Genomic DNA, 13,124 nt, shown 5'->3' with positions numbered 1-13,124 from the left:
GTTCGCATACATATATATATATATATATATATATATATATATATATATATATATATATATATATATATATATATATATATATATATATATATATACGTATATATATATATATATATATATATATATATATATATATATATATATATATATATATATATATATATATAATATATAATATATATTTATATCCTTAAACACTTACCCTCTTATTTTTCATTAATTTTCATAATATTCGTGTTGTAGCTCTTCTCATCTAGATTACATAACCAGTCAAAGTAATCAGCTGTGGCACCCAGCCGAAAAGGTAGACATGACACCCACCCCAGGCACCCACCCCAGGCACCCACCCCTGGCACCAACCCCTGGCACTAAGCTTTGATATTCCCTCTTGACATTATGCTGTAGCACACATCCCTAGCACCACCCAGCCGTGACACCCAGCTGTGATACCCAGCCGTGACACCCAGCTGTGATACCCAGCTGTGACACCCAGCTGTGACACCCAGCTGTGATACCCAGCTGTGACACCCAGCTGTGACACCCAGCTGTGACACCCAGCTGTGACACCCAGCTGTGTCACCCAGCCGTGTCACCCAGCCGTGTCACCCAGCCGTGTCACCCAGCTGTGTCACCCAGCCGTGTCACCCAGTTGTGTCACCCAGCCGTATCACCCAGCTGTGTCACCCAGCCGTGCCACCCAGCTGTGTCACCCAGCCGTGCCACCCAGCCGTGTCACCCAGCCGTGGCACTCTACTCCACCTTCATTACAATGCCAGACTGAGCCACCTAAAGTGCAATATTTCAAAGTGATTTACTCCCGTGTCCTCCAGCGCCGCTAACTTTTGCTCAGCATTTCGTTCACCCGCCGTAAATCTTTAACACCTCATACTATGGCCACACCTCACACCTCATACTATGGCCACACCTCACACCTCATACTATGGCCACACCTCACACCTCATACTATGGCAACACCCTAGCACCTCATACTAAGGCCACACGCGACACAGCCTCAGAAGCTGTGAAACACAAGGTGGTGTTGCAATTAATAATGCAGATGAGAGATAAGATATTGAGGAGACATGATCACGACATATAAAATACTGTTGTATACTCGACACGGTAGACACAAAGAAGCTACTGAACATGGGAAGGGAGGGTATAATGAACCACATTGATAATGTAAATGACATCTCTGTAAGTGCAGTAAGGAAGTGGAATATACTAGGCAGTGGAGTGGTGGAGGCAGACTCCATACACTGATTGTAAGGTATTTGGAACACGCTTCAAGCACAGATTGTGATGTCTCATGAACCCTCTTTCCTCTCTCAATTAATTCCTCTCTGGATATGGGAGAACTTCCCAACTGCTGGAAAACGGCTAATGTGGTACCTATATATACAAGAAAGAGGGACAAGACTGCCTTTAAACTACTGACCGGTGTCACTAACAAGCATTCCCCTGTTAGTTATAAAATTGAATGACCTGTCGCAGGCTAGTTGAAGTTTTAGAATATCTAAACTTGATCTTAAGACACCACAAGCGTGGTTTTAGCAAGAGAAACCCACTGCTCGACAAACTTATTGCCGTTCTACAACAACATGACGGAATTAAAGAAGAGACAGAGAAAGATGGGCAGACTGCATATTACTCGACTATCAGGGAGCATTCGATGCTATCCCGCAGAAGAGACTCCCATAGCAGCATGGGTCGCCCACAGCAGCATGGGTCGCCCACAGCAGCATGGGTCGCCCACAGCAGCATGGGTCGCCCACAGCAGCATGGGTCGCCCACAGCAGCATGGGTCGCCCACAGCAGCATGGGTCGCCCACAGCAGCATGGGTCTCCCACAGCAGCATGGGTCTCCCACAGCAGCATGGGTCTCCCACAGCAGCATGGGTCGCCCACAGCAGCATGGGTCTCCCACAGCAGCATGGGTCTCCCACAGCAGCATGGGTCGCCCACAGCAGCATGGGTCTCCCACAGCAGCATGGGTCGCCCACAGCAGCATGGGTCGCCCACAGCAGCATGGGTCTCCCACAGCAGCATGGGTCTCCCACAGCAGCATGGGTCTCCCACAGCAGCATGGGTCGCCCACAGCAGCATGGGTCTCCCACAGCAGCATGGGTCTCCCACAGCAGCATGGGTCTCCCACAGCAGCATGGGTCGCCCACAGCAGCATGGGTCTCCCACAGCAGCATGGGTCGCCCACAGCAGCATGGGTCTCCCACAGCAGCATGAGTCGCCCACAGCAGCATGGGTCTCCCACAGCAGCATGGGTCGCCCACTGCAGCATGGGTCTCCCACAGCAGCATGGGTCGCCCACAGCAGCATGGGTCTCCCACAGCAGCATGGGTCGCCCACAGCAGCATGGGGTCGCCCACAGCAGTATGGGTCGCCCACAGCAGCATGGGTCGCCCACAGCAGCATGGGTCGCCCACAGCAGCATGGGTCTCCCACAGCAGCATGGGTCGCCCACTGCAGCATGGGTCTCCCACAGCAGCATGGGTCGCCCACAGCAGCATGGGTCTCCCACAGCAGCATGGGTCGCCCACAGCAGCATGGGGTCGCCCACAGCAGTATGGGTCGCCCACAGCAGCATGGGTCGCCCACAGCAGCATGGGTCTCCCACAGCAGCATGGGTCGCCCACAGCAGCATGGGTCTCCCACAGCAGCATGGGTCGCCCACAGCAGCATGGGGTCGCCCACTGCAGCATGGGTCTCCCACAGCAGCATGGGTCGCCCACAGCAGCATGGGGTCGCCCACAGCAGTATGGGTCGCCCACAGCAGCATGGGTCGCCCACAGCAGCATCGGTCGCCCACAGCAGCATGGGTCGCCCACAGCAGCATGGGTCTCCCACAGCAGCATGGGTCGCCCACAGCAGCATGGGTCTCCCACAGCAGCATGGGTCGCCCACAGCAGTATGGGTCGCCCACAGCAGCATGGGTCTCCCACAGCAGCATGGGTCGCCCACAGCAGCATGGGTCTCCCACAGCAGCATGGGTCGCCCACAGCAGCATGGGGTCGCCCACTGCAGCATGGGTCTCCCACAGCAGCATGGGTCGCCCACAGCAGCATGGGGTCGCCCACAGCAGTATGGGTCGCCCACAGCAGCATGGGTCGCCCACAGCAGCATGGGTCGCCCACAGCAGCATGGGTCGCCCACAGCAGCATGGGTCTCCCACAGCAGCATGGGTCGCCCACAGCAGCATGGGTCTCCCACAGCAGCATGGGTCGCCCACAGCAGTATGGGTCGCCCACAGCAGCATGGGTCTCCCACAGCAGCATGGGTCGCCCACAGCAGCATGGGGTCGCCCACTGCAGCATGGGTCGCCCACAGCAGTATGGGTCGCCCACAGCAGCATGGGTCGCCCACAGCAGTATGGGTCGCCCACAGCAGCATGGGTCGCCCACAGCAGCATGGGTCGCCCACAGCAGCATGGGTCTCCCACAGCACCTGGAGCAACAAGGCCCTGACTTGTCACAAGCAAGAGTTACTGTACACTTTTATTGCATTATCAATCAAAATAATGTTTCTACTCAGGTCGTCCTGGTGCCTAAGACCCTCACACTCTCACCCTCACACTTCTCACTTTCACTCCTTCACTCTTCATGTTTTGCTTTCACTCCTACAGACACGTGACTTTCACTCTCACTAACACCCCCTCACTTTCACTCTCACTAACACCCCCTCACTTTCACTTTCACACACACACACACACACACACACACACACACACACACACACACACACACACACACACACACACACACACACACACACATATTACCTACAGTTAGCTAACTGTAGACACTGGGCTAAGATTTCTTTGGGTGCCATTATGCATGTAGAACTTACACCTCCTAGAACACCATTGTATAAGATACTGAAGAGGAATTCACAAAGTGTACAAGACTAAATTTCTCCAAAAAAAAAACAGAAGATCACATCTGGAAACTGGGAATCAAATAGAAATGGACTAAAGAAAAACAATAATTAAGACAGAAACAACAAACTACCTCAGAAGCAGAAATAACAAATTCATTGAGGAATTGTGAAGAAACTTTCACCAGAAATCCTCAAGAGAAGAGGCGAGTCCCAGGAGACACTTCTCCCTCACCCGCCAGTTATCTAATATATATATTTTTACAAACACACACAACAGCAACGACGTCGTGTGCTGTTCTTGGCCCCCATAACCATGCCAGCAGACACATCGAGCTGCCAGCAGACACGTCGACACACAACGACCTGCCAGCAGACACGTCGACACACAACGACCTGCCAGCAGACACGTCGACACACAACGACCTGCCAGCAGACACGTCGACACACACACACAACCTCAGTAGACTTGCACGCTTCCTGAAGGGTTTTCTAGTTTACACAGGAACTATAAACATCTCCTAGATCATTATCCAGAAGTTTTATGGGCACTCCTTAGGAGCACCACGTTAATGATTTTAAGATCTCCAATACGGGTGAGACCGTCCCACAGGCACTCATTCCTGCAGGGAGCCACCTGTGGCATCTTCCCACACTACTTGACACCCTAAGTGGGTATAGGGTACTGGGGTAGGTGGAGGAGGTTACAGATGGTTGGGGTATTTAGGGTGCTGAGTGGGTGCGGTATTTAGGGTGCTGGTGGCCTTATAGGTGGGGTGGGAAGGGAACTGACAGGTAAGTCGCCAAACCATTAAGCCTGTGTAGCACAGGGAAGGGGTCAGGATAAGGATTTGGGATGGAACGGGGGAATGGAATGATCCGCAACCACTTGGACAGTCGGGGATTGAACGCCGACCTGCATGAAGCGAGACCGTCGTTCTACCGTCCAGCCCAAGTGGTTGGGCGAAAAGATATCTTTTTGTAAAGTTTAACAGCGGTCAACCAACCCGAGGGCAATAGCCAGGGTTTGAGCAGCGCTTGGAGTGGCCAGATATCTACTTCAAGTGTTAAGATAACCTTGAGTTTGTTGATATCATCTGGTGGCGTGGCAACATGGCGGTGTAAATATTGTAAACCTCACATGTTATGTTATTAAGGAAGTTATGTTATCAAGCAAGGACTTATTATCAAGCAAGGACTTGTTATCAAGTAAGGACTTGTTATCAAGTAAGGACTTGTTATCAAGTAAGGACTTGTTATCAAGTAAGGACTTGTTATCAAGTAAGGACTTGTTATCAAGTAAGGACTTGTTATCAAGTAAGGACTTGTTATCAAGCAAGGACTTGTTATCAAGTAAGGACTTGTTATCAAGTAAGGACTTGTTATCAAGCAAGGACTTGTTATCAAGCAAGGACTTGTTATCAAGCAAGGACTTGTTATCAAGCAAGGACTTGTTATCAAGCAAGGACTTGTTATCAAGCAAGGACTTGTTATCAAGCAAGGACTTGTTATCAAGCAAGAAAACAGCGTATCCCGTGATAGTTATAATTTTAAGGCAGAATTGTTCTCAGTGAGTGAATGTTGTTGTTATAATTACTTTTAACCACATTTGCAACCAACAATATGGTGATATACTGTTGCAACATTTAATTAAGTTAACTGACGACATGTTTGTGGTTGTTGCAGGTAAGTGTGGAGGGCTTCGTCGTCCCTCCTGATGCAACAGTGAACGACCTGACCAGCAACCAAACACGCTGTCTTCCTCACAGGTATTTACTGACATGGTTATAAATATCTGCTAAGGAAGTTACTGAGGAACTGTTTCAGATATTTGTCAACAACTTCAATAAAGAAATGTTACCAGAATTCATGGTAAAAAAAAAACTCATGTATTTATTAAGTGGATTTATTTTCAATAACGATTCGTTCTGGAACAATTTCAGGTAAACACTGAATACATATGGTTCAATTTTGGGGTTAAATACACATGTGGAAGGGGTGAAGTTACATGAGGTGAGGTGAAGGGTCAAAGGGATATGAGGGGGAAATAAGGTAAGAATAAGGGGTAGAGAACAAGATAACCATTAGGTAAAGGGTTGTGTAAGACTCTGGTACTCTCGGTAGGGGTTGAGAGGGGGTAGGGGAATCTCTTCCTCGTGCGGGGTTCGAACCTCGGACAGGCAGGCAGGCGCTCCATATACCTTAGCATATCCAGTACCATACCCACCAGACCACAACTGACCCCACCCACCATCTGCTGGGTATGGTACTGGATATGCTAAGGTGTATGCTAAGGTCTTTCTTGGTTTTATAGTAAATTATGAGTTCAAGTGTTTAGTTATGGGCTGCTGGTTGTACTCATCTGGATAATGTACAGTTCAGATGAGTAAAATTTACTCATCCTTGTATTATGAATACAAGCGGATTATGTATTATGAATGACAATGGGAAATCCACTATCTCTTTGCTTTCAAATCTGTACATGATTTTTTTTTTTTTAAGAATTTTATCTTTTTAAAATTACCGTTGGGATTATTCCATGGTTTAGGGACGTTATTCATGTGTTGTCTATTTGGTCTTTAAGTGAGAATTCTGTTGATTTGTTAGAAAAAAATCAATGATGTAGTCACTTCTATAAACGTTACTATAGAGACTGTTTCTGTGTGTGTGCTTAAGAGAGAGAGAGAGAGAGAGAGAGAGAGAGAGAGAGAGAGAGAGAGAGAGAGAGAGAGAGAGAGAGAGAGAGAGAGAGAGAGAGAGAGAGAGACACACACACCGAGCGACTGAGAAACAATGGGTGTTGTATATCGTTCCATACTTGTGCTGTACAGCCCAGTAACGACCATCAGCCTCTCGTTACGACCCAACCACCACGGTCATTGCTTGTCATGGTCGTTAGCGACGGATGATCGATGCAACTGTGGTGGTGGGAATGTTGTGTTGCAATTTGGTAGTCTGTTACGGAGGGGGGGGGGAACCCAGATTGATCAAGTTCATTCCATTACAGATTTAAGGCAGGCCAGTTACCATGGCAACTACCTCTAGTACCATGGTTGGTTATAGTACCATGGGTGGTACTAGTACTATTATTGTACTAGAACCATGGGTGGTTCTAGTACCATGGGTGGTTCTAGTACCATGGGTGGTTCTAGTACCATGGGTGGTACTAGTACCATGGGTGGTGCTAGTATATATATGTATGTACTCACCTCACACACACACACACACACATATATATATATATATATATATATATATATATATATATATATATATATATATATATATAAACTTTTATCGCCATTCTTTCTAAATTTCTGTACACCACATTGGGGCCAAGATGGACCGTCGTCTTTTCGTTAATTATCAGACGTGTGGACTGAGTGTCTACTCCAGTATGTACGTAACAGCTGTGAAGTGCATATAGTACAATACGTATAATACAGTACGTACAATACAGTACGTATAATACAGTATGTATAATACAGTATGTATAATATAGTATAATCAAGAATCCAAGAGCGTCATCGCAGCCTCATTATTAACATTGGTGTATTCTACAAAATTGAAAGGTATGGAAAGGGGGAGGGTTAATGTATGGGTGCTGTGAGGGGGGGGATAGGTTGGTGGGGTTCTATTGGGGGGGGGGGGTGTTGGAGTTGATGGGTAGGGGGGGGGGAGCTGGCGCCGGCTGCCCTCCACATATCTTGTCTCTACTGCTAGGAGAAATGTTCCGACCTGGTGCCTGTGTCTTGATGTGGGGAGGGGGTGAGGTAGGGTGAAGCAAGGAGGGTGGGGTGAGGTAGGGTGAGGCAGGGAGGGTGGGGTGAGGCAGGGTGAGGCAGGGAGGGTGGGGTGAGGTACGATGAGGCAGGGAGGGTGGGGTGAGGCAGGGTGAGGCAGGGAGGGTGGGGTGAGGTAGGGTGAGGCAGGGAGGGTGGGGTGAGGCAGGGTGAGGCAAGGAGGGGGTGGGGTGAGGTAGGGTGAGGCAGGGAGGGTGGGGTGAGGCAGGGTGAGGCAAGGAGGGGGTGGGGTGAGGTAGGGTGAGGCAGGGAGGGTGGGGTGAGGCAGGGTGAGGCAGGGAGGGTGGGGTGAGGTAGGGTGAGGCAGGGAGGGTGGGGTGAGGCAGGGTGAGGCAGGGAGGGTGGGGTGAGGTAGGGTGAGGCAGGGAGGGTGGGGTGAGGCAGGATGAGGCAGGGAGGGTGGGGTGAGGTAGGGTGAGGCAGGGAGGGTGGGGTGAGGCAGGGTGAGGCAGGGAGGGTGGGGTGAGGTAGGGTGAGGCAAGGAGTGGTGTCAGGATAAGGAAGAGGTGCAGAAATATGAGCTGTTAAGGGAGTTACCACAACAGGCGGCCTGTCCGCCTTGCTGACACGATGTATGTACCCACCTAATTGTGCTTGCGAGGGGTCGAACTTCGGCTCTGTGATCCAGCCCTCTCAATTGTCAATCATATCTATCTTTTCACATCTTCGATGTAAGCTGTGTATGGAGTCTGTCGCCACCCTATCACTGCTTAGTGCATTCTATTTGTTAACTACTCTGACACTGAAATTTTATAATATTAATTTGCATATATGGGTACTCGGTTTCCATCAGTGTCCCATTGTACGATTACCACCAGTGTTCAATGATCTTTATCTTCTCCTGTGTAGGTAATAATCTAATAATTTTTTGAGAATTTTGTATGTGGTAATCATATCTTCTCTAACTCTCCTGTCTTCCAGCGATATGAGGTTCAATTCATGTAGCCTTTGCTCGTAACTCCAACCTCGAAGTTCCGAGACTATTCCGGCAGCATACCTTTGAACTTTCTCTAACCTCGCTTTGTGCTTGAACAGTGAAGGAACAGGTGATCAAACTGAGAAAAGAGGAGGACAGACTCACTGAGAATGACAAAGTGCTTTGTGACAATATCTGTTCTGTGTGTATGTACACTCTTTCTTAGTGACCTGACGTCACTAGAAAAACAAAAGAGAATGGGACACATGACAGAGCCTTATCAAATTCTTAGGGGGACACTGACCAAATTTGAAAAAAAAAAAAATGATTTTCAAAATCAATACAATACAACGACAGATCAAGGGTGAGAGCGTGAGAATCAGAGGAGGTAGGGAATCATTCAGGGGAAAGCGCCAAGTCATTACGACTATATAGCCCTGGGAAGGGTCAGGATGAGGATTTGGGATGGGACCGGGGGGGAGGGTTGAGTCACAGAGATGTTAGAGAGTTTTCATTTATCATAAACGCAGAGTCATATCAATGTCTCTCCCTCACGTTAGAGGAACCATCGAACAACAAATGCAAGAGAGCAGAAGGAGCAGCAAGTGAACCTGTAGGCTGGTACACCCACAGGGTTATAAACCCATGGAACCGCCTACCCGCCGAAGCCGTAGATGCCCAAACTCTGTTAACTTTTAAAGTACAGCTAGTAAAGATCATCAAGGCAAATGGGAGGGACCTTCGACAAGCCGCCGGTTTCCTGTCCTCATCGAGGCCACTAGCGTCAGTGGCTCTCCGGTAAATTCAGGTAAAAATATGGATGCAGCGGGCAACCCCAATCATTATGAGGGAAGGGCAGGTGGCCGCGAGAGAGACTCAGTAATAGTAAGAATTCGTCTTGGATTCAAACAACATGGAGACTCATGATGGAAACAACAGCTGAGGACACATAGAGATCACAATAACGTGAGGCATCAAATGATCAAAGTGTCTGGGATGCTCCCGGACGCAGGTTCGAATCCTCGTCACGGCCCTTGTGGATTTGTTAAACAGCTGAGGAGCAGAACTGTGGTGAGAGTGACGGTCACGGCCTTCACCACTACCTCAGAGATTGTGCCTATCTGAGACATCAGAAAAATGAGTAAAATAATCAACCCAATATTGTTTGAATTAGGAAAAACACCTATTTTTAATTATAGCCACTTTTCTTAAGAGGTTCTCCCATTTTGCACCCGCAAGATAGCGTAAGGTTAGAAGTTGGTAAATTGTAATCTTCTTGATTGATAAACTGCTCACTTGAGACATTTATGCAAGCCTCTTCCACATTTAAGATGGGGTGGAGGCTGACTCCATATACAGTTGCAAATGTACATATGATAGAGCCCAGTAGGCTCAGGAACCTGTACACCAGTTGACTGCAAGAAAGGCGAGACCTGAGAGCCTGAGCTCAACCACCGCAAGCACAACTGGGTGAGTACACACACACACACACACACACACACACACACACACACACACACACACACACACACACACACACACACATTCCAATACCCCGAGTCTTACGTAGTATATTGATGCTTCAGAAGCCATGGAGGCTGTAAACCTTTGTTGTAGGGAGGCTTGCTGGCGCTCCGAGGAGTGGTGGAGGAGCGGGGCATGGTGGTGGTTGTGGTGGTGGTGGTGCTGGTGGTGGTGGTTGTGGTGGTGGTAGCGTGTCACAGAATTACATATGGTACCCTCATACACACACAACAAACACACACACATCTTGCCTTCCCTCTCTCTCACACACACACACACACACACACACACACACACACACACACACACACACACACACACACACAAAACAACATTTAACATATATATCCATTCAGAAGTAAAGAACGACATCTCTGGAGAATCCACAGATGACATAAAACACAAAATATCGCCACAAAATATTATATACAGGCTGGCCCCTTCACATATACAAGGGAGATCAAATATAAATATTTTCACCTATCACACATGAAGACATATCTTCCTTCCGTAAGACTCTGAAAATATGCCTGGCCATTAATTCCTCACCTCCAAGCGCTGCTGGGAAGGAACCGGAAAACTGCTGGGAAAGCACCGGAATACTGCTAGGAAAGCACCGGAATACTGCTAGGAAAACACCGGAATACTGCTAGGAAAGAACCGGAATACTGCTAGGAAAGCACCGGAATACTGCTAGGAAAGCACCGGAATACTGCTAGGAAAGCACCGGAATACTGCTAGGAAAGCACCGGAATACTGCTAGGAAAGCACCGGAATACTGCTAGGAAAACACCGGAATACTGCTAGGAAAACACCGGAATACTGCTAGGAAAGAACCGGAATACTGCTAGGAAAGAACCGGAATACTGCTAGGAAAACACCGGAATACTGCTAGGAAAACACCGGAATACTGCTAGGAAAGAACCGGAATACTGCTAGGAAAGAACCGGAATACTGCTAGGAAAACACCGGAATACTGCTAGGAAAGCACCGGAATACTGCTAGGAAAGCACCGGAATACTGCTAGGAAAGCACCGGAATACTGCTAGGAAAGCACCGGAATACTGCTAGGAAAGCACCGGAATACTGCTAGGAAAGCACCGGAATACTGCTAGGAAAACACCGGAATACTGCTAGGAAAACACCGGAATACTGATAGGAAAGCACCGGAATACTGCTAGGAAAGCACCGGAATACTGCTAGGAAAACACCGGAATACTGCTAGGAAAGAACCGAAATACTGCTAGGAAAGAACCGGAATACTGCTAGGAAAGAACCGGAATACTGCTAGGAAAGAACCGGAATACTGCTAGGAAAGCACCGGAATACTGCTAGGAAAACACCTGAATACTGCTAGGAAAGCACCGGAATACTGCTAGGAAAACACCGGAATACTGCTAGGAAAGCACCGGAATACTGCTAGGAAAACACCGGAATACTGCTAGGAAAACACCGGAATACTGCTAGGAAAGCACCGGAATACTGCTAGGAAAACACCGGAATACTGCTAGGAAAGCACCGGAATACTGCTAGGAAAGCACCGGAATACTGCTAGGAAAACACCGTAATACTGCTAGGAAAGAACCGGAATACTGCTAGGAAAGCACCGGAATACTGCTAGGAAAGCACCGGAATACTGCTAGGAAAGCACCGGAATACTGCTAGGAAAGCACCGGAATACTGCTAGGAAAGCACCGGAATACTGCTAGGAAAGCACCGGAATACTGCTAGGAAAGCACCGGAATACTGCTAGGAAAGCACCGGAATACTGCTAGGAAAGCACCGGAATACTGCTAGGAAAGCACCGGAATACTGCTAGGAAAGCACCGGAATACTGCTAGGAAAGAACCGGAATACTGCTAGGAAAGCACCGGAATACTGCTAGGAAAGAACCGGAATACTGCTAGGAAAGCACCGGAATACTGCTAGGAAAGAACTGGAATACTGCTATGAAAGCACCGGAATACTGCTAGGAAAGAACCGGAATACTGCTAGGAAAGCACCGGAATACTACTAAAGAAGAACCGATAAAGGACTCTGAGAGAACTTAAAAAAAAGGACGAAAGAAGAACAGGAAGAGAACTGGTAGCGAACCGGAAAAGAGTTAAGAAAGAACCGGAAAACCGGAATACAACCGGAATAGGTCTGGCAAAGAACCGGAAAAAGAACTTAGAAAAGACGTAACAGGATTGGAAAGAATTTTGTAAACACAGGAAGAACGTAGAACATTTTTTACACGAGAAGTAAAGAGGAAAGGAAGAGGAAATGCAAGTTATAACAGTAGAGAAGAACGACGAGGAGCTGTGTCTCATCTTCTCATTCACCTGTCTCATCTTCTCACCCAGCTCTACGTCTGACCTGAGAGATGACCTTAAAGATGCCCTTAGAAATGACCTTAAAGATGACCTTAGAAATGACCTTAGAAATGACCTTAAAGATGCCCTTAGAGATGACCTTAGAGATGACCTTAAAGATGCCCTTAGAGATGCCCTTAGAAATGACCTTAGAGATGACCTTAACGATGCCCTTAGAGACGAGAGATGACTTAGATATACCCTAAGAAGGCTCCTGTGAGGCCAGCATCCGTCCCTAGTGACGCTAAAATAAAGCTCTTCTCTCGCTGCGAGAACGAGAATAGTCAATATTAACGGTGTTACCTTCGAGTCATCGATCATCCTCCTGACAGTGCCGGGCGCTGACAGCTGACAGCTGACATTGTCACCAGCGAACGTGATTAATAATTCCGCCAGATGGCCAAAAGTCCTGTAAAAAGGGACCTTTAAATATTAAATAATCATTCAACACGTATTTCCACATACTAATTCATTTCAGTTCACACAGAAGTCACAATATGATGCATCAAATGAACAAATCCACAAGGGCCGTGACGAGGGTTCGAACTTACGTTCGAGAGGGTCCCAGACGCTGCCTTAATGGACTGAGCTACGAGGTGGTAAATGTCGTAGCTCGTAAGATGTCGTAAATGGCTCGCT

At 48.0% G+C, this 13,124-nt stretch overlaps 2 protein-coding genes across 2 annotated transcripts in view; one reads left to right on the top strand and one right to left on the bottom strand.

Annotated features, from left to right (window-relative positions):
* The window catches only part of LOC123754440 (uncharacterized), a 274,623-nt gene that overhangs the window by 225,746 nt on the left and 35,753 nt on the right, over window positions 1–13,124 (bottom strand). The window lies entirely within an intron of this gene.
* On the top strand, window positions 5,052–5,462 carry LOC138366108 (uncharacterized). The gene has a single exon (XM_069326845.1). The coding sequence runs from the start codon at window positions 5,052–5,054 to the stop codon at window positions 5,460–5,462; it is 411 nt and encodes a 136-aa protein (XP_069182946.1).

This window comes from Procambarus clarkii, chromosome 18 (genome assembly GCF_040958095.1).
Source record: "Procambarus clarkii isolate CNS0578487 chromosome 18, FALCON_Pclarkii_2.0, whole genome shotgun sequence".
NCBI classification, from domain to species: Eukaryota; Metazoa; Arthropoda; class Malacostraca; order Decapoda; family Cambaridae; genus Procambarus; species Procambarus clarkii.
Note: the sequence above shows the minus strand (reverse complement) of the source record. Positions and strands in the feature narration are given on the sequence as shown.